The following is a 22,147-nucleotide window of genomic DNA, read 5'->3' on the forward strand; positions in this document are numbered from 1 at the left end:
AGGTATAATACATTTTTAAACAGTGTAGAATTATTAAAAGCCCTAAAGCCCCTGACAAAAAAATTCCATCCATCTCTCTTTCCTGTGCTATTTACCCCTTCTGCTAACACATAGACAGTTTCATTACAGCAACAGGACTTAAGCAAATAGACACATTTTTACAAATTGTGCAGTTTATGTTGCAAGAAATAAATAGTAAAACCATCAAACCATCAAAAAAGGCCAGTAATAGCCAGAAATTAGGAATGTCTTCATTGATCTGCTTACAGCAATTGAACATCGAATCATAAACTGCTCCAAACATCTATAAATCTTCACAAAAGGACAGAACTGAAGTCAACACAATATATGCTTTCACTCAACTGTCATACCTTTCTTTTTGCTCTATTTCCCTCACTTGATTCCCAAGCTCAATGCTTCTTTTCCACTCAAAGCCAGATACGTCTGATACACCAGTGATTCCCATCCACTTAAAGGGATAGTTCACCTAAAAAAAGAATATCAATAATATCATTTGCTCACCCTTGTGTCATTCCAGACATTTTTTTTTAATTCTGTGAAAAATAAAATATATTTTAAGAAATGTCGACAAGTATTTAAGAAATTGGTTATCAACATTCTTCATTAAAGGTGCTAAAGAGGATGTTTTGTTTTATAAATTTTTGCAATATTACTTGAAACTGTCTTTACTAACTGTTAAAAGACTATTTATTAGGTGCACTGAAAGTAATAATATTAATATACATCATCTGTGCACGAGGTAGGGCCTTAAAAACATCAGCCAATCGTTTACGCGATCATCGCATAAACGATTGGCCCTCTGGCTTGTCAATCACTGCCGTGACGTTCCTTGTGAGAGACGAGCGCGGCTGCGTGCTCCAGTAACTTTCCACACTCCACAGGCGCCGCATGCAATGTTTTTGTCAGGAGACAGGAGTAACAACTGCAGATTATGAGTTACCTGCGGTGAGTCCGACATAATGAATCCACTAACACGATACAGCAAATGCCGGTGGTAAACACTCGTGTTCCAATACTCGTGCACGAGTTTTGGGAGGCGTTCCCTCGAAATGAGCTGTGAAGGAGGGGGTTGTTCTTAGGCATGCACTCATTTCAAAAACTCAGTAACAGTCTTTGGTTTCTCAGTCGACGAAAAGTTCCTCTTTAGCACCTTTAAAATCTTATTTTTTGTTTGTATGTGTTCATGTGAGCAAGGCCTTTCTCTCCACCCTCTCCATAAATTGTTCCTCTCCAGCAGGAAATCAAACTCATTTATGACTTTAAATTTACATTACAATCATCAATATATAGTCACTTGACAAGCTCTCTGAATCTTGGAGGCTTAAATGGTTTCCTGTGTTCTTTAGATCAGCTGCTGTCAGTCATGAAGCCCATTGAGAAAAGGCTCTTGCAGGGGGACAGGCTTGGAGGGCATCCAGCCAGACCTCTCAGGAAGTGAGATAAACATGTTACGGTGTTTGTCTGTATGTGTACGAATGTGAATGCTCTGAGGTGATTTCTCCTTGAGAACTGACCCTTCTCAAAGCCCCACCTTAAAAATGTTACTGACCAATTAGAACTGTTTCTGTCCTCCATTTTCTCAGACAAGCTTTTGCTTTTGTCTACTGCAAGTCTATGGAGGATCTGTCTTGGAGGACCTATCAAATTACCAAAAAAATATGGTAAAACATTATGAAGTTGTGTTCCTTAATACTTTAACATTGCAAATCTCACAATTTCTTTTAATCAAAAATAATAAAGCTTTTCAATTTACTAAGGCCAACATAACAATAATTTCCATTACTTTTCACTCCTTTATGAAGATTTATTTTCTGAAAATAACACAGTTCATAGAAATCTCCAGTTTCTATAGGATGTTCTGTAAAGCAGCAGTCACCAAAGGGGGTGTAGCTTAGCAATGGCTCAATTATGTTTTCTAGGGAGGCACCAATATGAAATTTTTGCCTGATACCGATATTTCTTTATATTTGAAAGCCGATAACCGATATATTAGCCGATAAATTTAAATACATTTTTTTATACATAATTTTTGAGAGCCTGAGCACATCTTAAGTGTCTCATCTGAAAGAAATAATCCATTATTCATTGTCTTTAATATATCGGCCGATAACATTAAAAATGAACATGTATCGGAATGTAAAATGCAAATCTGCTCCTAAATGGGTCTCATCTGAAGTTACCTCTAAACTAATTTGAATTTTGGAAAAAAAAATAGAGCTTAGCTAATGTGTAATGTAAACCAGTACATACTTGCTTCAGAAACACAAACTATTCTATGAGGCTATGCTATGTTCTTGGCTTTACAATCTTCTAATCTTTGCTATAGTGGAAACAGCTTGGATATACTGCGCTTTCCACAGAGCCATGCATCAGCACTCAACGTCTTACTGCCTGTAAATCTTACTTACTTACAGACTGTTTAATGCCCTCTTACTGCCACAAACAGCCCTGCCTGACCATTACAATTACAAATAATTACCATCATTACAGTCTTGCAGGCTAATTGATGAGAGAAACCAGTCAATGTAGTTTGTGTGTGTGTGTGTGTGTGTGTGTGTGTGTGTGTGTGTGTGTGTGTGTGTGTGTGTGTGTGTGTGTGTGTGAGAGAGAGAGAGAGATAGAGACTCAAAAAAGCTAAAAGTTTAAAAGAACAATGACATAATCGTCTGAAGAAGCACATTAGAAATTGATCTGGATTGTATTGTCACACTTTTGGATAACTATATATTCCACAGAAATACTGAATAGCCAGCAGGGGGAGGCTAGTACAAGAAACTGGGTCTGATAACATTAAAGATTTAAAAGGTGAGATTTTAGCAGAGGGGGAAAATAGGAAGAGACAGGGAAAAATATTGTGCTTATGTCAGAAGGACATGAGCACCATACTGAAATACAGGTTTTTCCCTTTATCGCATAACTTTATGATTAGGTCTCTTTTCCAAAAGGAGCTTGTGACAATTCCATACGTTGTGTCATATTGGAAGAACGTTGTTGACCATACTGATTGGAAAAATTATGGATTCTGCCTTTGAAACACATAATAGCTTACAAGGTTAGCGAAATCTGATTTACATAGATTTTACACGGCTAAAGCATACTTAAAAAAGGTTTACGTCAGAAGTAGACACAAGCTCCTCTTTTTGTGTTGCCCCTGTAGAAACTGCTCTTCACGTCTTCTGGGACTGTCCTCATGCACGCACGCACACACACACACACACAATGCTATTTTGCTTCTTTAACATTAATCTCCTATAGCTCCTTTCGAAATTTCATGTTCACTGCAGCAAATTCACTCATCAATGTCCCTTATTCATTGTTTTTAGAAAAGAGGTCCAACAGTACATCCAAACTATTTCATCTTCTAGGGATACTAAAGCTCTTTTTAAGGCAGTAAACTTGTTCAATCTTTAATGTATTTCGCTAAAGTTTGTGTATTTATAATTGATGCTTTGCTTTCCTTGTTATTTTATTTAAACATGTAAGCCTACTTTTTTATATTTTGCTCTGTACTTATATTTTTGATACCTTGGCCTCCATATTATTATTATTTTTTATATTATTTTAATAATAATATTAATACCATTTAGCCATAGCCAGAAACAGTCATATGGTGCTCTCTAGTGTTGAAAAGCGGTATTGCAATTACAAAATATAAATTATTATTAGAGTAGTGTCATGACTCAATGAAAACTGCATTGCGCAAATGAAACTCGTTTAGGTATGTAGCTGCATGCAGCCCCATTTGCTAAATAAAAAACTAACGAAATAGTGTTTTATTAAACTAAACTACACTTAAATAAATAGTAGTCAAAATTGTGATTAAATTTTGCATTTTTACTGGATTACAATCGCTGCTTGCACTCACAGTTGACCATAAAATCTTATTTTGTCGTTGAGCACTGCATATAATACTAGACTACTGCTAGAATGAAAAGGATTGACTCAAATACTTCAAGTCCCAGAATTCTTAGCGAATTCAAAATGGCGCCTTGTCAATGACAGTAGAGACACCGGTACGCTAAATATTGTGGATATTTTGTGTTTTAAGGCGTCATCGTATGTCTTTAACAGTATGACACTAATTAGAGTAGTGAAACAAGTACAGAGAAAATCTCTCCAATGCCCCCTACTGTGTAAGTTTTCATCGGATAGTTCAGCACTACGAAAAGGGCCCGAGTGTAAATGGTTGTGTGGATCGTCTCAGGAAATTGTGTCCGCATTGCGTGGACAAGTGGAAGTTAGGCAGAACTTCATCAGCGAGGAAGAGGAGAATGCCCTTTTTAAAGAAGTAGAGCCAGGACTTAGAAAAAAGCGATATGAATTTGACCACTGGGACGATGTAAGTAACTGTAAATAGTGCCATGATCCAGCGTCATTTCATAACATACAAAACATAACGTTAGTCGTATTGCAACTGTTTTTATGATTGCTACTCAAGGTTGATATGGTATTAGGCCATTGGTAATGCTGACTGAGTTTAGTTAACCTACCTGTACTTTTCAAGTGAACCTTAAATTTCTTGAACACGTTGAAATACGTAGTGTAGTAAAAGCCCTGAAATCTGCAAATAAAGAATTTGAGCGCGAATCGCGCGCGTTGGCCAATCAGAAAACATGTAGTTTTAGTCATTGGTAGTCCAACTCATTTCCACAAAAAATAAATAAATAAAACAAAGTAGGCACTTTATTACGTTTTAAAGGTATTAAAGGTGTTTCTTGAAGTCTAGTTCAATTTGTTGAATTAAAAATTACAATTATTTCAATTAAAATCTTAAACAAAAAAATAAACAAATTCTTTGACATGTCTTGACTGAAAATGTTTTTACACTTTTTAATAAAAATATACCTATTTATTAATTGCAACTCTGTTGTTAAAACCAAATAATGTTGTAAACATATTTTTAGTGTTTTATTTGTAACATTTCTGCTGTTTGGCTATGAATTACTTTCACTCCATCTTCCAGTTCCTTGGTACCTTTCAAATGCTCTTACTATGCTTTCACTCATCAAGGACATTATGGGGCGGTTTCCCGGACAGGGTTTAAATTAAGCCAGGATAGCCTTTAATCTAGAATAGTTATAATCGTGTCTTAAAAAATGGCTTTCTGTAACACAGATTAAGTATAGATTACTAAAACCTGGACTATGGAGTCCTGATTTAAAATAAACTAGATTAATTTAAAACCATCTGTGCTAATCTGAATTAGCATGAGAGAGGTTGACTGGAACTGAAAAGCAAATCCAAGGAAAACAATGGCAGCAAAAAAAGACAGTAATCTCAAACAAACAACAACAAAACATACAACAAAAATATATCAGCTGTGAAAAAAAGTAATGCCTGCAAATCTGTTTGTAATGAACTCTATTTAAATAGATGAATTATAATAATCTTATGATTATTAATGCTTTTGTTTTGTCCTTTAGCAACAAACTAAACATAACTATTTTCACATGTGATAATCAGTGTTGGCCATCTAGAAATTATACTCGTTTGATCCAAAGCTTCATTATATTAGAAAAAAAAAAAATCAGCAGGTCCTCAACCCAAGCACAAGCTCTATACTTCACCACAACGGTAATCTCCAAAAAAAACTAATATAACAAAAACTTTTACATAATAGAACATTAAACAGTAAGACATCTCTCCATACTCTCATCTTTCTAAAAAATGCATAAAATAACACTTTTTCAACATTTACTTTCCCACTTCAGCCTGGTGCATAGCATGATGGGAAGTGAAATTCTTGTTTGATTGGATTACTTGACTGAAACATGTTATTTCAAAATGAAAATATCAAGTGAGTTCTAGTAGCATTTCAAGTCAATTTAACATGATGCAATCACATTTGAACCAGAAACAATGGCGTTAAATCTAAATAAACTGTTTAAATAAAGTGAAAAGCATATATATATATATATATATATATATATATATATATATATATACACACACACACACACACACACACACACAGTGTATATCAATATCAGTATCCAAGTAATACATGTGTCTTTTTTGAAACAACGTTAATCTGAAGTTTAACTTGCCTAGGTTTAAGCCTCAGTTTTATCCTGGAGTAGCTCTAGTCTTCTGCCAGGAAATCAGTTTATTAAACTCTGGACTATTTTAAACCATGACAGAGAAAGCAGATTTCTGTTAATCTGGTTTAAAGGGCCATTTTATTCTAGGACTAGGCTTAATCTCGCTCTGGGAAACCGCCCCTATGAGTCAAGCATTTAAGTAAGTCAGGAATGCAGTCCTTCAGGATTCACCTTAATCTCTTTTCCACTCAGGCTATCCATGGCTACAGAGAAACAGAGCGGCTGCAGTGGGGAGTTATGGGTGAAAGCATCTTAAGGCGGGTGAGAGCGGTTGCATTTCCTGAAGGCAGTCCACTGCTTGGGCCGGTTCATGTTCTGGACCTGGACAAAGAGGGCTATATCAAACCCCATATTGACAGTGTGAAGGTCTGTGTGAAGTTATTTGTGCAATGTCATTCTTCAGTTATTTGTACATTATTTCTGTTCTCTATGACCTTTGCTTTCTCTTGTCAGTTCTGTGGAAGCACTATTGCGGGGCTGAGCCTGTTATCTGATAGTATTATGCGTCTGGTCCCAGAAAATAATTCCACAGATTGGGTGGACTTGCTTCTGAGTCGGCGCTCACTTTATATATTGAGGTAGTTACCCAATTTATTTCCTGTTATTCATAACTAAATTATATTTTGCTTACCACAAAATGGGAACATCTGTTTCAAAAGTTGTACAACACTTTTTGTATATATCAACAGGGATGATGCTCGTTTTAAATTCACCCATGAAATCCTGAAAGATGAAGATTCCTTTTTCATAGGGCAGAAGGTTCCACGTCATCGCCGCATCTCTGTGATCTGTCGAAACCTGCCTGTGTAAAGGAACTGAGACTGGACTGACCATAACACCGGTGTTGGAAACACTGTGGCTCACTGGTCTAGAGGTCGACACATTGTTCACCTTTCAGATACTCTCATATAGATCAATAAATCAGATGCATTTTTCCTGGAATAAACACAAAGAAACTGTGTGGAAACAGTGGGTAGCATAACATTCAGCTCACTGAAATGTGGTTTAAATAGCTCTGGACGATTTATGAAGGCGAGGGATTTGATTTATGCAATTTATAATGTAAAATGACTGGGTAAAAGAAAAGAGGACAGTCATTGGAACTGCTTCAGTTTCTATTTACAATGTCTATGAATAAATATTTCCTGCTATCCACTATTGTGGCTCTCTTCTCAAATAAAATATTACTATTGCATAGAATATTGCATTTAAAACAAATGAGCACAAACACTGGTATTCATTCTAAACAAATTTAATGTATTACCAAGGAGAAAAACTCCTGCAAAAGTTGTAATTGTAACAGCTTTTAAACAGTGCAATGCTCTTAAAGCAGTTTAAAAAATAAAGCAGACAATGAAATGAAGGTGTAATAAAAAGCCACAGATGCGGCTGCATTCTCTGGGGAAAGTCGCTCTCAAAATTCATCAGCTTTCTTGAAAAGAATCTTGAAAGAAGGATATTACCCAGTGTCTCTCTGATAGTAAACTCGTCATTAAGAGGCATGTGAAATTTACAAACACATCATTCCGATATCCATTCTAATAAACAAAAACATACTCCTCTATCTTTCTTCACACCATTTTCTTTGTCGTTTTACTATTTGGATCTCCAGCACTCTCATCTCTAATTAACAGTATTTAAGAACTACTGTTAATAAATGCTGGATGATTTAAAGCAAAATGACGGCAAGAAAATCAGGAAGATTCAGACCATCAAGGTCTTGGACTAAATGAGCTGTATTCTAAAAGGAGAGGCTGCTGGTGATGGGTGCTCAGTGTTTCACTCTCTCCTCAGTTGGGTTCACTCAGTGAGGTAGAAGTGCATCTTGTCATTGATGTTCTTCCTCTCTGGGTTTAGCCTCTTCAAGATCTGGGCGAGCACGTTGACCGTCTGCTCGCTGCTGAGGCCTGTGCGCTTAGTCTGGAACTTCTTCAGCAGGTCTTTAGTGGTCATGGGCTTCCTGATGAGATACCTGCGCACGGCATCCTCCGTCAGCTGCACGTCACTAAAGAGGAGATGGAAGAGTGGATTTTATTTATGCTTCTTGAAATAAGCAAGACTATGCCATGGCAGAACTGACTATGGCAGAACAATTTGGAGGGAAAAAAATAGATACCATGGACTGTAATGTGTTGAAGATTTGTGATGTGTTTAGATTTTGCATAATCTTTAGCATACATGCATAGTCGCATACTGTTACTACAGCACTGCATGGTTTAATTTAAGTGTAACTGGGTCCAAGTTTCATGAAATAGAGGAAATGGACTGCACAGCTGGAGAAAAAAAGGTGGAAACCAGATTTGGGAAAAAAAATTCTTAATTAAGTTTTTTTCTGAATCTGTCAACCTGTCACTTACATGACATTACAGCAATAGCAAACCACAACCATCCAATGATCCAATCAATTTCCAAAAGGACAAAATAAAGTCCCGCCCTACATTTTTTTTTTGTTCAAGACGACGTTTCACTTGCACATAGTGTGAAAAGTACCAGCCACGATACCAAGTCGGTACTGAAATTTTAAAAACGGTGCTGTTGAGCGGATTCGCAAAACACTTCTGATTGGCCATTGTGTTCACACGCTCATCAGAAATGTCTGTGATTGGCTATAATGATCAACGCTTCAAAAATATGTTGTAAATAGACATCAATGATGCTCTTCACCGAGTGCTTATGCAAATACATAAGCAGACACCTGCTTTCAAACACTCCTGCTTTCAAATTCAAACACTTCTGTGTGCTTTCAAATGCTCCCGTGCGTTGATCATTGTAGCCAATCACAGACATTGTGCATGAACACAAAGGCCAAGCAGAGGTGTTTATGAATCCACTTAACAGCGCTCAAAGAGAGACGTTTTTAAAATTACAGTAACGACGGTATTGCAGTCGGTACTTTTGACAACACTACTTGGATATTTGTAACAATAGAGAAGAAAAGACAATTACAACTTTTTTATATCGCAACTTTGATGGGGTGAAAAAGTACCTGGAGCTGGGGGTGGATTTGCCTGATGCTGGTTGGGGTGTGCTCTTTCCTGAAGAGCTCTGAGGGCTGGGCTCCATCTTTAATCTCTTTGCTGCTGGAGTCTCTGAGCTTGGTATTGTCGTCTGCCGCTTACCTGTGACAGAAGAGCATAAACATGAAGTTTAAACTTTGCTAAAAACTTTATGAAAGACAAAATGAAATAAGAAGATACTAAGTAGGTAATATAAATATAACGTTATGGCTTATTAATGCACCCTGATGCCATTCCAGATGTACATGACTTTCTTCAGATAAACAGAATCTTAGATTTTTAGAAAAATAAACACACAATAGTATTGTGAAACCTGCTGAAGAATGACCGTCCTGTGCGTATGTGGTTATTTCCAGTGTGAGATTCACAACATGCTTATGTCATGTTTCACAACCTGCTGACGATTATGTCAAGTGTGAACATGAAAATCAGCTTGAAGCGATGGTTTATATTAAAAAAATAAATACAAATATTAAGCCAAATAAATACAATTAATTATAATTCTATAGAAAAATAACATGGCTTTTAAAACTTTTTGTATTCTCTTTGAAATGATTTACTCTGCCACAATATAATTGAATTACACAATTATCAAAAATTATTAAATCAATTAAAAATGCTAAAGAGGATGTTTTGTTTTATACATTTTTGCAATATTACTTGAAACTGTCTTTACTAACTGATAAAAGACTATTTATTAGGTGCACTGAAAGGAATAATATTAATATACATCATCTGTGCACGAGGTAGGGCCTTAAAAACATTAGCCAATCGTTTACGCGATCATCCTTCGAAGGAGGGGGGTTGTTCTTACGCATGCGCTCATTTCAAAAACTCAGTAACAGTCTTTGGTTTCTCAGTCGACGAAAAGATCCTCTTTAGCACCTTTAACTAATCATCATATTATGAAATTCATTTAACTGAACGTTTTAATCCATTGAGTTTCTTTGAGAGTACCTTGCTCCAGTTTGTTGGCAGCGGCACGCAGAGTGTTTGAAGTGGCAGCGTTGTCGATAGAAGGTGTGCCAGGCCGACTTCCTGTTCTTGAACTACCTGCTGAGCCACGCCCGCCCCCTCGCTTAGGAGGTGTGCGCTTCTTCTGTGAAAGGGGGGACAACAAGAGAGAACTGTACCATATAAACAAGACACAACATCAGAAAAACTACAACTTTTCTCCCTCTCATTCTCCCTCTCATCTCTCCCAAACGCACGCACATACACACAAATATAGGCCATTACCACCATGAACAGTGCTGAAGCTGCCTCGCCTTCAATATCACTGTCCTCAGAGCTGTCTGACTCGCCACTGCTGTCTGAAAAAACAAAGGAAAATATCAACATTAACTATAAAGATAGAACAGAACGATAACTATTTCAGCATCCACACAAGTGAACGATAACTTTCTGTTTATTCTAAGTCAGGGATGGGCAAACTCGGTCCTGGAGGGCCACTGCCCTGCAGCAGTGTTGCCAATTGATTTCAGCTGAAAGTAGCTAAAACTGGTCGCTAAATGTCGCTAGATGACGTCATATTGGCGAGTCCACTGATTTATATTAATATAAATATAGATCAGTGGGTGAGTCTCAGAATCTAGATAAGGTTTGTCCAAAAAGTTGCCAGATTTGTTGCTAGGCTTTTGATAAAAAGTCTCAAAAGGGACGAGGAAGTCATTAAATCTAGCAACAAAATAGCTCAATTTGCAGCACTGCCCTGCAGAGTTTGGCTCCAACCCTAATAATACTCACCTGCCTGAAGCATTCTAATAATCCTGAAGGCATTGATTAACTGGTTCAGGTGTGTTTGAATCGGGCTGGAGCTAAACACTGCAGGGCAGTGGCCCTCCAGTCCATATATATTGTATTAGTATTATTAAGTGGTACACCTAGCCTTCAATAAACATAATCGGCACTTTTAAATACTATGAATGAATTGTCAAATTGAGTGTGATTTTACCTTTCTTCTTCTTCTTTTCCACCTGCACTGGTGTCTTCTTTCCATCTTCCTCCTCTTCTTCCTCCTTGGCATCTTCCTCATTCTTGTTTTCTTCCTCACTTTCTTCTTCACTCTCAGACATTTCATCAATTCCTGAAAAAAAAAAGCCATTAGAGCTTCACAGAGTTGCTTCAAATCAAATATCTGCATGAGATGATGTGCATTCCTGCAAGAAAAACAGAAAGAAAAAGAAAAACTTCAGTCACCAACCTTTAGGGACGTCCTCTCCCTTATTAGGCTTGGTCTTCTCTGGCTCCTCTTCTTCAGAACTGGAGCAAAGCAAGGAAGATGATAATGATAAGACTACCAGTAACCATGAAAAGAGGACTTTTTGCATGTGACAAAAGTAAGTGTACATAAAGATTTGTGTGTCATTGGAGTCACCTGCTCTCATCGGACATGTAGTCCACCTCCAACCCCTCAAAGTCGCCATCATCACTATCCTCGATTCCTTCCAAGTCGCTTTTTTTCTTCTTTTTTCCCTTGCCTTTGGGGCCTTTGTCCTTTTTACCTTTCGACTTGGCTTCATCATCTTCATTGAAAGAAGACATTATTAAGAAAGTCCTACATTTGACACTCCTCTTCCTCTCAGACCCTTTGCTCACCCTCTCCATTGCTGCCGTCGCTCTCATCGCTGCTCATTTCCAAGTCATCCTCGAGGTCATGTATGCGCAGGTCTCCACCCCTGCCTCCCTTTTTCTTCTTTTTCTTCCCTCCTTTTTCTCCTTCCTCCTCATCCTCGTCTCCTCGCTCCTGTTCTCTGAGACGTCGCTGGAGCATGATACTGAAGTGGTTCACCACCTTGTTCCTCCTATATGGAAAAATAAGCAGATGTGATGTATGAGATTTAAACATGTTTACAAAGTTGCTGTCTAAGAGTACCGTCAGGTTTGTTCTCATGAATGCATCCACTCAATCTGCCCTCACCTGCCCCACTCTTCCTCTGCCTCCTCGGCTGTGAGCGTGCGGTGTTTGGCCTGCGGTGTGAAGTTATACCAGGCGTGCACGGGAAACGCCTCAAAGGCACCATCGGCACACTGTGTGAAGATGTAGTAGGAAGCGTTCTCTGTGACTCCGCCTTTTTTTAGACCCTTGAATCTGAGTGGTAGAGAGGAACATGAGGTGTTGTCCAAAGGCATGTAACATGAACACACTTGACGCTATGAATAAACACTTGGCCCAATGAATACGGTTTTATTTCTTCCTAAATTCGGTTTTATTTTTTACCAAATTCCATGTTTTCTGTTTTAATCTTCTGGATTCCATTTTAATGAAATTGTAATAATCAAAAGCGCTGCATTACAACAATTTTTTTTTCAAGGAAGTACTGTGTTGATTAATGGTTATAGCACCAGTGATGCTAGTCAGCTTGAGATCCTTTCCATCTAAACTGGTTATATCTATTAAGCCTAGTACTGAATGTTTCATGATCAGTAGGATAATCTCACGCTTTTCTGAGTTATGAGAAAGAAGCATATTCATCCGCACAGTCACGCAGCACTGAAACACAAACAAAACAATGTTCTTCTGCAAAATGCGTGCAGTTTTTTTTAATTGCTAGAGGGATGAAAGTTACATAATGTACCTTTAAAAAAATACTATTACTTTGAAAAGCACATTCTATTGAAAAATGGTACAGAGTTTCTGTCAATTTTAAAAATTTTATTTTGTTAGGTTGTAGTTAGTCTCGCACAGCCAGACCTTCAGACTGACGGCAGAAGGTCTGGACTCGATCTCAGCTTTCAATGGCCAAGGACCACCCAGAGGCCATCTGACTGACATGTAAAGCAACCAATCACAGTTTGTTTTGTTTCATGTCACGTTTAGGGGCGTGAAAATGTAAAGTCAATGTCCCTACGATAATAAACCGAACTTGCGAACTTCACATACTTTTGAAAATCCAGCATTTAGTTGATCCTAGAAAGCGCTCATTCTCTCAGCTGTGAACACGACGATGTTCTTCTTCTTCCATGAGGGGGTTTGTCACGGCATTTGTTTCCAGGTGGACAGTTAAAGAACGTGACACACGTCTCGCGGACATTCTGTAGTATTCAAAAATCCTGAAGTGTTTCCAGTTAAGTGTACCATATGCATCAGATGTTAAGCCAGTGGTCGGAGGGCGTGACGTCCAAGGCTGAGGTTAGGTTGTAGTGAAGTCCTTTGAGTTTCTGTGTGTACTGTAACTGATGACAGTTTTATCAAATAAAATGGTGAAATGCTGGTGAAGTGACTCTGAGCAACAGTGGAAATGAAGGACATGAATGAGTTCATGTCCTTATATATAGTGAGACACAGACAACACCACGGGTGTCAGGCGTGCTTGAGTATGTGTAGTAGATGACAACGCGTGGCTCTTCACAGACTCACAGAAAGTGTCTTTTTGAAGTTTAATATCCAAAGACACTAGTCCATAGTAGGCATGTGACGGTATCAAATTTTCTTGTTGCGATTAATTGATTAAGCTTTTATCACGGTATACGGTATTATCACGATATTAAAATAAGTTGCAAAACCATTTTTGTCATAGTTTAACAGGTTTAAGAACTCTTTTTGTAATAAAACAAAAACAACTGACTGAAATTTTCAAACAGATTAAAATGCAAAAGAATTAGGCTATAAAAGAACAACAGACATCACTTTACTCTATTTAATGCATTAACTAACATTGAGCAATAGCTACATTTGATACAGAAAGTTATTTTTTGTTAAAGTTAGTTTAGAAACTGATCATTGTTAGTTTTATCTCAGGTTCATTAAGTAAGTTATTTTGATTTTAGTAATGTTATTAAATAGTGACTAAGAAATTAACATTAATTAATAATAATTAATACTTTAAGTAATTTTTTGTCAGTTTAGTGATAATGAATTAACATGTCAACTAATGAAGCTGTATGTTTTCAAAGTTTTACTGAACAATAACAAATAATCAAAACATTTCTAATCATTAGGGCATGTTGTAGTCCAGATTAAAATATAAAAATGTTTAGGTTTGAAAATAAATATCCTTTTAAGTCTTTTTTAAGTATTCAGTATTTGGTGCTGTGATGAACAACACTGAGATTACAAAAAAATGAATGGCTGTTTGAAGGCTGATAAGCCACGCAATATCGCGTTCAATATCGATATGAATCGCCGTCGATAATGAACGCGATATTGCGTGTCTTATCAGTGATCTACGGCTCTGTCTATTAAATGCCGCTTCATTTGAAAGCAGGTGATGGCGATTTAGCGGCAATTAGGGAACCGGCTTTACTGACGAAATGCGCCTGACAAAAGCATTCGATATATCGCCCAGCCCTAGTTTGAAGCATTTTAAAAACTTCACTAGCGCAGTTACTTTGTTTGCACGGTTTCCGTGGTAACCGCTGCACGCTGCTGTTCCATCAGCGCCCTCTGCTGTCTCCTTCAGCTCGTCTCCTTCACTGGTTCCGCCATGTGCTTCTCGTGCACGTTGGGAATGTTTACATCTGAGCGCGTGGTCTTTTGACACAGAATACAGCGGTGTTGTGCATTTTATACGATTGATGGGTAAAGTATTCTTAATTGCCTTATAAAAAAATAATTAATGGTAATAAATTATTATTTACGGTATTCTGAAGTGCCGACGATTACAATATCGTGCATATTCATTATCGCGATTTATCGTATTACCGAATCGGCACAAGTCTAGTCCATAATTGTAATTTTAAGTGTACAGCCCTAGGGCCCTATAATACACCCTGCGCAATGCGACGCAAGGCGCAGCGCAAGTGTGTTTGCTAGTTTGCGTCCGGCGCCGTTCGCGTTTTCCTGTTCAACGCCACGTATTTAAATTAGTAAATGCATTTGTGCCAGTTAGTGCGCCCATGGGCGTGCTGGTCTAAAAAAGAGGTGTGTTCAGGCACATTGCCGGCGCATTGCTATTTTAAGGAGCTGAAAACCTGGTCTAAAGTCTAAAGTCAATGCCGCAATATTTTTTTGTTAGAGCGTGTTGGTAGAAACTGCGCCTCTGGGCGCGTCCACGGTGCGTGTTGACTTTGCTTATTACACACAGGGATGCGCATCACACAAACATGCCAAATATTAAAAACAAAAGGATTACAGTGTAAAAGAATATTATTGTGTAGGCTACATAAATATAAAAATGTAATGATGAATAGTCATTGCGTGTATTAGAATTAGGCTACCTATTTTCAATTCAGCCTATTACTACTTATAATGATGAACGAAATTGGCTAATTAATTGAACAATCATTGCAATACACACACATATATATTAACTGACCTATCGCGCGGAGCTATTTGAAAGCCTGCATTTGCAAGCCCGCTTTAACTTTGCGCACGAGCAGATCGGTTTCTTCGCTTGAAAAGCGTTCAGCTTTTCCGCCAACAAATTCCGCCATGTAAATAGCAATCCGCCACGGCGCGAGCGCATCTCGCTCTTAAAGGGAATGGGAGATGACACTCTGATTGGTTTATTGAATGTTACGCCCATTACTCATTAAGAGAATAGGGACAACCCATTTCAAAAATGAGCCCCGGCGCACATTTGTCATTTCTTCCATGACATTCAATTCACGATTCTGTCCATGTTTTCCATATAGTGTATTGTGGTGACAGAACACCTATTATTTGCTTATTTGCTAGTTAAACACTAAAAAAATAACTCAAAAAAAGTGGCAATTAGACAAAATACAAAAGCAGAAACTTGTACCTTCTTCCTGCCTTGCCGTTAACTTTAAGGATCCAGGGCTGGTCCTCCACCTTGAACTCCTTTGTAACGATGCCATACTTCTTCCTCCGTGATTCCTCTCTCTGTTTCTTTCCAAACTCACTGCCTGCCGCCCCCTCCTGACTCTCCTCCTCACCGTATATACGCCTATTACTCATGTCCCGTTCCATACGAGCCTAAACATGCCAAACATATACAGATAATTAAAAAAAAAAGAGAGAGAAAACAAAAAGAAGAAAAGAAAACGTGGCATGAAATAAACTAAAGTAGTGGCCTTATATAACATCTGTTTACCTGAGTCCAGGTGGAACAACTGACTTTATCACCAGAATTGAAAGCCATTATGTTGTATTTCTTACTGGTGTTTCTGTTGGGCAAGTAAGAAGACCCAAGATCAGATACCAATCACTTTCTTTGACAGAGATCTATAGACACTCTAGTTGAAATCATTTAATACAAAATAATATATAAATAAATTAAGATTAAATCTTACTTGGGAACACGTACTACATACTCCGTTGTGGAGGAACTGCTGCTCCCCTGAAACATGAACAATCTCTTAGGGCTGAGAGACAGGTTATACTTCTAAGAGATTTTACTGCTGAACTGTACAGTTTGATGATATTAAAGATAAACATTTCTAAAATGACAATTTGTATTCTGCCAAATCTGAGTGGTGATGGATAATCTGAATGATTGTACCTAGATGCTGGGCCACTTACCAGTGACGTCATCACTGCAGAGCGAGAAGTACCCTTAATAACCTGCCAGAACATAGAAGTTATTTCAAACAAATGAAACAGAACAAATGCACAACACTTTAAAGGGTTAGTTCACCCAAAATTGAAAATAATATCATTTATTACTCACCCTCTTAGAATATTTTTGGTGCACCAAAAAAACAAAATGACTTATTTAGTGATGGACGATTTCAAAACACTGCTTCAGGAATCATCGGAGCATAAATGAATCAGTGTATCGAATCATGATTCAGATCGCGTGTAAAACTGCCAAACAGCTGAAATCACGTGACTTTGGCGCTCCGAACTGCAGATTCGATAGACTGATTCATTTGTGCTCTGAAGCTTCATGAAGCAGTGTTTTGAAACCGGCCATCACTAAATAAGTCCTTATTTTGTTTTTTGTGGTGCACCAAAAATATTCTTGTCGCTTTATAATATTAATATTGAGCCACCGTACTCACATGAACCAATTTAAATATGTTTTTAGTACATTAATGGATCTTGAGAGAGGAAATGTCATTACTGGCTATGGAGGCCTCATTGAGCCATCGGATTTCACCAAAATATCTTAATTTGTGTTCTGAAGATGAACGAAGGTCTTACGGGTGTGGAACGACATGAGGGTGAGTAATAAATGACATTTTTTGTCATTTTTGGGTGAATACAGACATTCAATATTATACAATATTCAATACAATACTTTACTTGCAGTACATACATTATACACTATAGTCACCTTACTTGGTTGCGATTATTTTACTTTTTTTGTATGTAACGTTAATTGCATATGATATTTAGTGTATTCAATGTACTTTTTTTCTGTAACTATTTGCTTTGGATACAGTGTTCTCCATTTTTAATGTAGTGTCCAGTGAATGATCTGTTGTGTTTATATACTGACTGATGCGTGTATGATCTGAAAGCATTGTTTGATTTTGAGTACAGGTGAAATGGTTTTGAGCCAACTGATTTTTGCCAGAAGAGTCAGGGGTTTTGTGAATGCAGTTTAAAGATTTGGTTTTGTGTTTAATGTTGCGAGAAAATAGGTGAAGGTTTCAAGAAATGTGCTTTAGTAATTGTGAAAAGAGTAATTTATTCTGTCAACTAAAGTGTTGAATCACAGAGAGGTTATCAAGATAAAGCGAGTAGCATTCGGCTGGTCATATGATCAACATGTTGGCCCACATGAGGCGACCCGCTCAATGTAAAACAAAACCTTAATTAAAACAAACAGCTTTTGTTTTGTCTGCTGCTATGACTGGATTCTCCGTACAGTATCAGGTCATCATGGGAAAATGAACCCATTAATGTCAGGCTGGCTCCCTTACCTGGTTATTGTTACACACTTTCATGTATCGATTTAAAAGCCAATAAAATATCTCAATATCATCATTATACTGGATGAATTCACCGACTGCTTTAACATCCAGAGTATAAATTCAAGGCAGAAAACGCGCAAACTCGCCGTAAAATCTCCAGTTGTGCTATTGAGATGTTGATGTATGTTTGAAATGAACGTACCTTCAACCAACCGGCCAACTAGAGAAGATCCGATTATCTTCTTCACTTTGCTATGCTTTTAGTACCTCGTCCGGCTGCTGATATCGTTTCTTATTAGGGTATTCGATTAATAGGTATAGTAAATTCTCTTAAAAAAGGTAAACTAACAAAATTAGAGAAATGATGAACGCAGCTCACAACCTCTCACCCTCCACAACTAATATTCTTCTTCTCTGCGCTTGTCATTAGTTTCATGGAGACTTACTGCCACCTGCTGTACCGAGTCATTACTGCAGTGAGTCTGTGTGCATTGAACACAAAGCAGATTTCATTTATTTATTTTCTTATTTTTCTATGAAGCATTAACACTGACTTGGAAACTTTGTCCGTTATCCCAGACTTTAAATTTTAAATTGAAAATCCATCATAAAAATCTAAATTATTAACATGTTTGAAACAATGATAATATAGAGCAAAATAACATACGGGTTAATAAAGGCCTTCTGAAGTGAAGTCAGGGGTTACTTGCATCTGCCGGAAGCTACTTATATTATAGCTAAGAAGGTTTTAAATATGGATATTTTTCTTACAAAAACCCATCGCTTTGCTTCAAAAGGCCTTTATAAACCCCCTGGAGCCATATGGATTATTTATGGATGTATTTTTTTCAAAACACGCCCCTGTTCAATTATAAAGCTTGGTAGAGCCCGGATATTTTATATCACTGATTGTGTTTGTCTGAAAGAAGATAGTCATACTGTACACCTGGCTTGAGGGTGTATGGGATGATTTTCATTTTTGGGTTCAATTCAATTCACATTTTTTTGTATAGCGCTTTTCACGATACATATCATTTCAAAGCAGCTTTACAGAGAATGCATGTCAACATTACAATTTAAAGAATGCAGTTAGCAAATAATGTAATAATTTAGGCAGTTAATTTACAATCACTGTTAGCAGTTTAACTGAAGATAGAAGTAATGAGCTCCTGGAAAAATGAATTACATTAACAATAATTAGGATATAGAAATTGGGCAATGTGCATGTTGATCCAGATGATGGCGCCGTCTCTTCATAAGTGTTGGTTATCTGAGGTCTTAAGAGGCTGGATCCAAACTGAAGCTGATGTCCTTGGTAATCCGTGTATCATTCGTTCATTCATTTTTCTATATAAAACCAAAAATCAAAAAACTATTTTTTTTAAATTTCCCTTTTTAAATCCAAAATGATTTTTTTTCGATTTTGTGCTCAAATTAAAAATGGAAAAAACGGATAACGAGCCCTTGGTTTTCTCCATGGTTTTCTCATGCAAGTGGCTTACCGGAAGTGATCGTTACGCGCGCGGGGAAAGCGTCAAAGCGAGTGACATGGCCGGACTGGTGTAGTTAACAATACATATACTAAAATACAATAGTTAGAAAGATATGAGACGAAATAATTAATAAATATAAATGTGCATAAACATATAGGCCTACAACAAATACATGCAATGTAAAAGCTAAGGAAACTGAATCATATTATATACAATAAAATCGTTTAAATAATAAATAAATATAGTTTAGCCTCCAAATATAGTGAATATTGAAACATTTGGATTTGTGTCAAATTAGAGAGGTAGCCTAGGTTATAACGCCGGTTTCTGTTTCAGTTCAGCTTTAAATGAATTCGTTTTGGCTTATTTTTGTCATAACTAAAATACTCAGATAGCACGTACGTCTGCAAGACGTCTGTTAAAGATCACTTCATCTGGAAAGCATCTGCTGTTTACAAACATCTGATAGACGTCTTTAAGATGTCAGTTTTACATACATTCTAAATTATAAACATCTTAAAGACATCTTCTAAACGTCTATTTGACATCTGACAGGAAACGTCCTATAGACGTATTCCAGATGAACAAACAACCTAAATAATACGTCTTCCAGACGTAAACACACACATCAAATAGACGTCTCCGAGATGTATGTGTGCTATGGTTAATCTATGCTTTTCACGGCAGAGTTATTTTGTTGAACGAACTGAAGATGACGTCACTGGCTCAGATTTGATTGACCAATCGGCTGAAAGGGGCGTGTAATGACCGCCCACATGTGGAAAACGAGTTTTGAAATCATGTTTCCGCTTTCTATCCGTGACCCGAAAAAACGAAAATCGAGTCAAAATCTCGTTTTTCCGTTTTTCCGTTTTTTTTTTTTTTTTTTTTTTAACAAACGAAAAAACAGGAAACGACCGTTTATACTTGCTATCCTCACTTTTTCTGTCTTTCCTTCGCTTGAATGAATTAGCTATAAATGGCCCTGAACATTTTACTTTCAATTTCGATTTAACGGCTATTGGCGATTCTGCGTCAATTGCTTTAGTGGACAACAGCAAAACAAAAACTCTCGTATATTAAACATATATTCATATTATCTTTGTAATTATTTTATTATCTTTTATCATCTTTGTAATTATTTTATTTTGTAAATATTCGTGGCTTAAACAGCGGGAAAATTTACTGTATGCAGTTCTGTGGATGTTTTGAAATACTTAAACTAAACGAAAATTATTGTTGCCTTGTTAATATAATTTCTGTTTTTCCCCCTGACTTTCAACTGATGCGATCATCGTTTCATTAACCGACAAGATTATATTAAATTAGAATTAAACGAAATTTGATAAATGTCTGTGAATCATTAAAAATATCCCAGGGGTTTAGTTTTAGCCTACATAAACAAATAGCAGAAGAAACAACAGAACATGAGGACTGTTATTTTGTTGAACGAACTGAAGATGACGTCACTGGCTCAGATTTGATTGACCAATCGGCTGAAAGGGGTGTGTAATGACCGCCCACATGTGGAAAACGAGTTTTGAAATCATGTTTCCGCTTTCTATCCGTGACCCGACAAAACGAAAATCGAGTCAAAATCTCGTTTTTCCGTTTTTTTTTTTTTTTTTTTTTTTTTTTTTTATAAAACGAAAAAAAGGGAAACGACCGTTTATACTTGCTATCCTCACTTTTTCTGTCTTTCCTTCGCTTGAATGAATTAGCTATAAATGGCCCTGAACATTTTACTTTCAATTTCGATTTAACGGCTATTGGCGATTCTGCGTCAATTGCTTTAGTGGACAACAGCAAAACAAAAACTCTCGTATATTAAACATATATTTATATTATCTTTGTAATAATTTTATTATCTTTTATCATCTTTATAATTATTTTATTTTGTAAATATTCGTGGCTTAAACAGCGGGAAAATTTACTGTATGCAGTTCTGTGGATGTTTTGAAATACTTAAACTAAACGAAAATTATTGTTGCCTTGTTAATATAATTTCGGTTTTTCCCCCTGACTTTCAACTGATGCGATCATCGTTTCATTAACCGACGTACAAGATTATATTAAATTAGAATTAAACGAAATTTGATAAATGTCTGTGAATCATTAAAAATATCCCAGGGGTTTAGTTTTAGCCTACATAAACAAATAGCAGAATAAACAACAGAACATGAGGACTGTTATTTTGTTGAACGAACTGAAGATGACGTAACTGGCTCAGATTTGATTGACCAATCGGCTGAAAGGGGCGTGTAATGACCGCCCACATGTGGAAAACGAGTTTTGAAATCATGTTTCCGCTTTCTATCCGTTCTATCGTTTTTCCGTTTTTTTGTTTTTTTTTAACAAACGAAAAAACGGGAAAGGACCGTTTATACTTGCTATCCTCACTTTTTCTGTCTTTCCTTCGCTTGAATGAATTAGCTATAAATGGCCCTGAACATTTTACTTTCAATTTCGATTTAACGGCTATTGGCGATTCTGCGTCAATTGCTTTAGTGGACAACAGCAAAACAAAAACTCTCGTATATTAAACATATACGAGAGTTATACTTAAACTAAACGAAAATTATTGTTGCCTTGTTAATATAATTTCTGTTTTTCCCCCTGACTTTCAACTGATGCGATCATCGTTTCATTAACCGACAAGATTATATTAAATTAGAATTAAACGAAATTTGATAAATGTCTGTGAATCATTAAAAATATCCCAGAGGTTTAGTTTTAGCCTACATAAACA

The 22,147-nt window shown here is 36.9% G+C and overlaps 2 protein-coding genes across 3 annotated transcripts; one reads left to right on the forward strand and one right to left on the reverse strand.

The window, feature by feature from the left end:
• The first annotated feature begins 4,003 nt into the window (after positions 1-4,003).
• Positions 4,004-7,275, forward strand: alkbh7 (alkB homolog 7). The gene is made up of 4 exons (XM_067382139.1): positions 4,004-4,360; positions 6,315-6,488; positions 6,576-6,700; positions 6,812-7,275. Exons 1-4 carry the CDS (start codon positions 4,094-4,096, stop codon positions 6,930-6,932), a joined length of 687 nt encoding a protein of 228 aa, XP_067238240.1. The 5' UTR covers positions 4,004-4,093; the 3' UTR covers positions 6,933-7,275.
• A 138-nt stretch (positions 7,276-7,413) lies between these two features.
• Positions 7,414-18,320, reverse strand: gtf2f1 (general transcription factor IIF, polypeptide 1). 2 transcript variants are annotated; one of them, XM_067382135.1, is made up of 14 exons: positions 18,108-18,320; positions 16,566-16,607; positions 16,337-16,383; positions 16,138-16,210; positions 15,826-16,019; positions 12,060-12,230; positions 11,738-11,943; positions 11,517-11,664; positions 11,343-11,401; positions 11,094-11,225; positions 10,379-10,452; positions 10,097-10,238; positions 9,109-9,241; positions 7,414-8,127 (listed from the first exon to the last, which is right to left on the reverse strand). In XM_067382135.1, exons 2-14 carry the CDS (start codon positions 16,575-16,577, stop codon positions 7,923-7,925), a joined length of 1,596 nt encoding a protein of 531 aa, XP_067238236.1. In that variant the 5' UTR covers positions 16,578-16,607; positions 18,108-18,320; the 3' UTR covers positions 7,414-7,922. The 2 variants fall into 2 exon arrangements, with proteins under 2 accessions (XP_067238236.1, XP_067238237.1); XM_067382136.1 differs by having other exon boundaries at positions 7,419-8,127; positions 10,382-10,452.
• Positions 18,321-22,147: the final 3,827 nt, after the last annotated feature.

The sequence above is a fragment of the Chanodichthys erythropterus genome, chromosome 3 (assembly GCF_024489055.1).
Source record: "Chanodichthys erythropterus isolate Z2021 chromosome 3, ASM2448905v1, whole genome shotgun sequence".
Taxonomy (NCBI): domain Eukaryota; kingdom Metazoa; phylum Chordata; class Actinopteri; order Cypriniformes; family Xenocyprididae; genus Chanodichthys; species Chanodichthys erythropterus.

Excerpts from the sequence above, each read along its gene's own strand:
- alkbh7 (XM_067382139.1), top strand. The coding sequence starts at position 4,094 with ATGACACTAATTAGAGTAGTGAAACAAGTACAGAGAAAATCTCTCCAA. Across the intron at positions 4,361-6,314 it reads AATTTGACCACTGGGACGAT|GCTATCCATGGCTACAGAGA; the intron begins GTAAGTAACTGT and ends TTTTCCACTCAG. Across the intron at positions 6,701-6,811 it reads CGCTCACTTTATATATTGAG|GGATGATGCTCGTTTTAAAT; the intron begins GTAGTTACCCAA and ends ATATATCAACAG.
- gtf2f1 (XM_067382135.1), bottom strand. Across the intron at positions 16,211-16,336 it reads TATGTAGTACGTGTTCCCAA|AAACACCAGTAAGAAATACA; the intron begins GTAAGATTTAAT and ends CTTGCCCAACAG. Across the intron at positions 11,226-11,342 it reads GGGAGAGGACGTCCCTAAAG|GAATTGATGAAATGTCTGAG; the intron begins GTTGGTGACTGA and ends TTTTTTTTTCAG.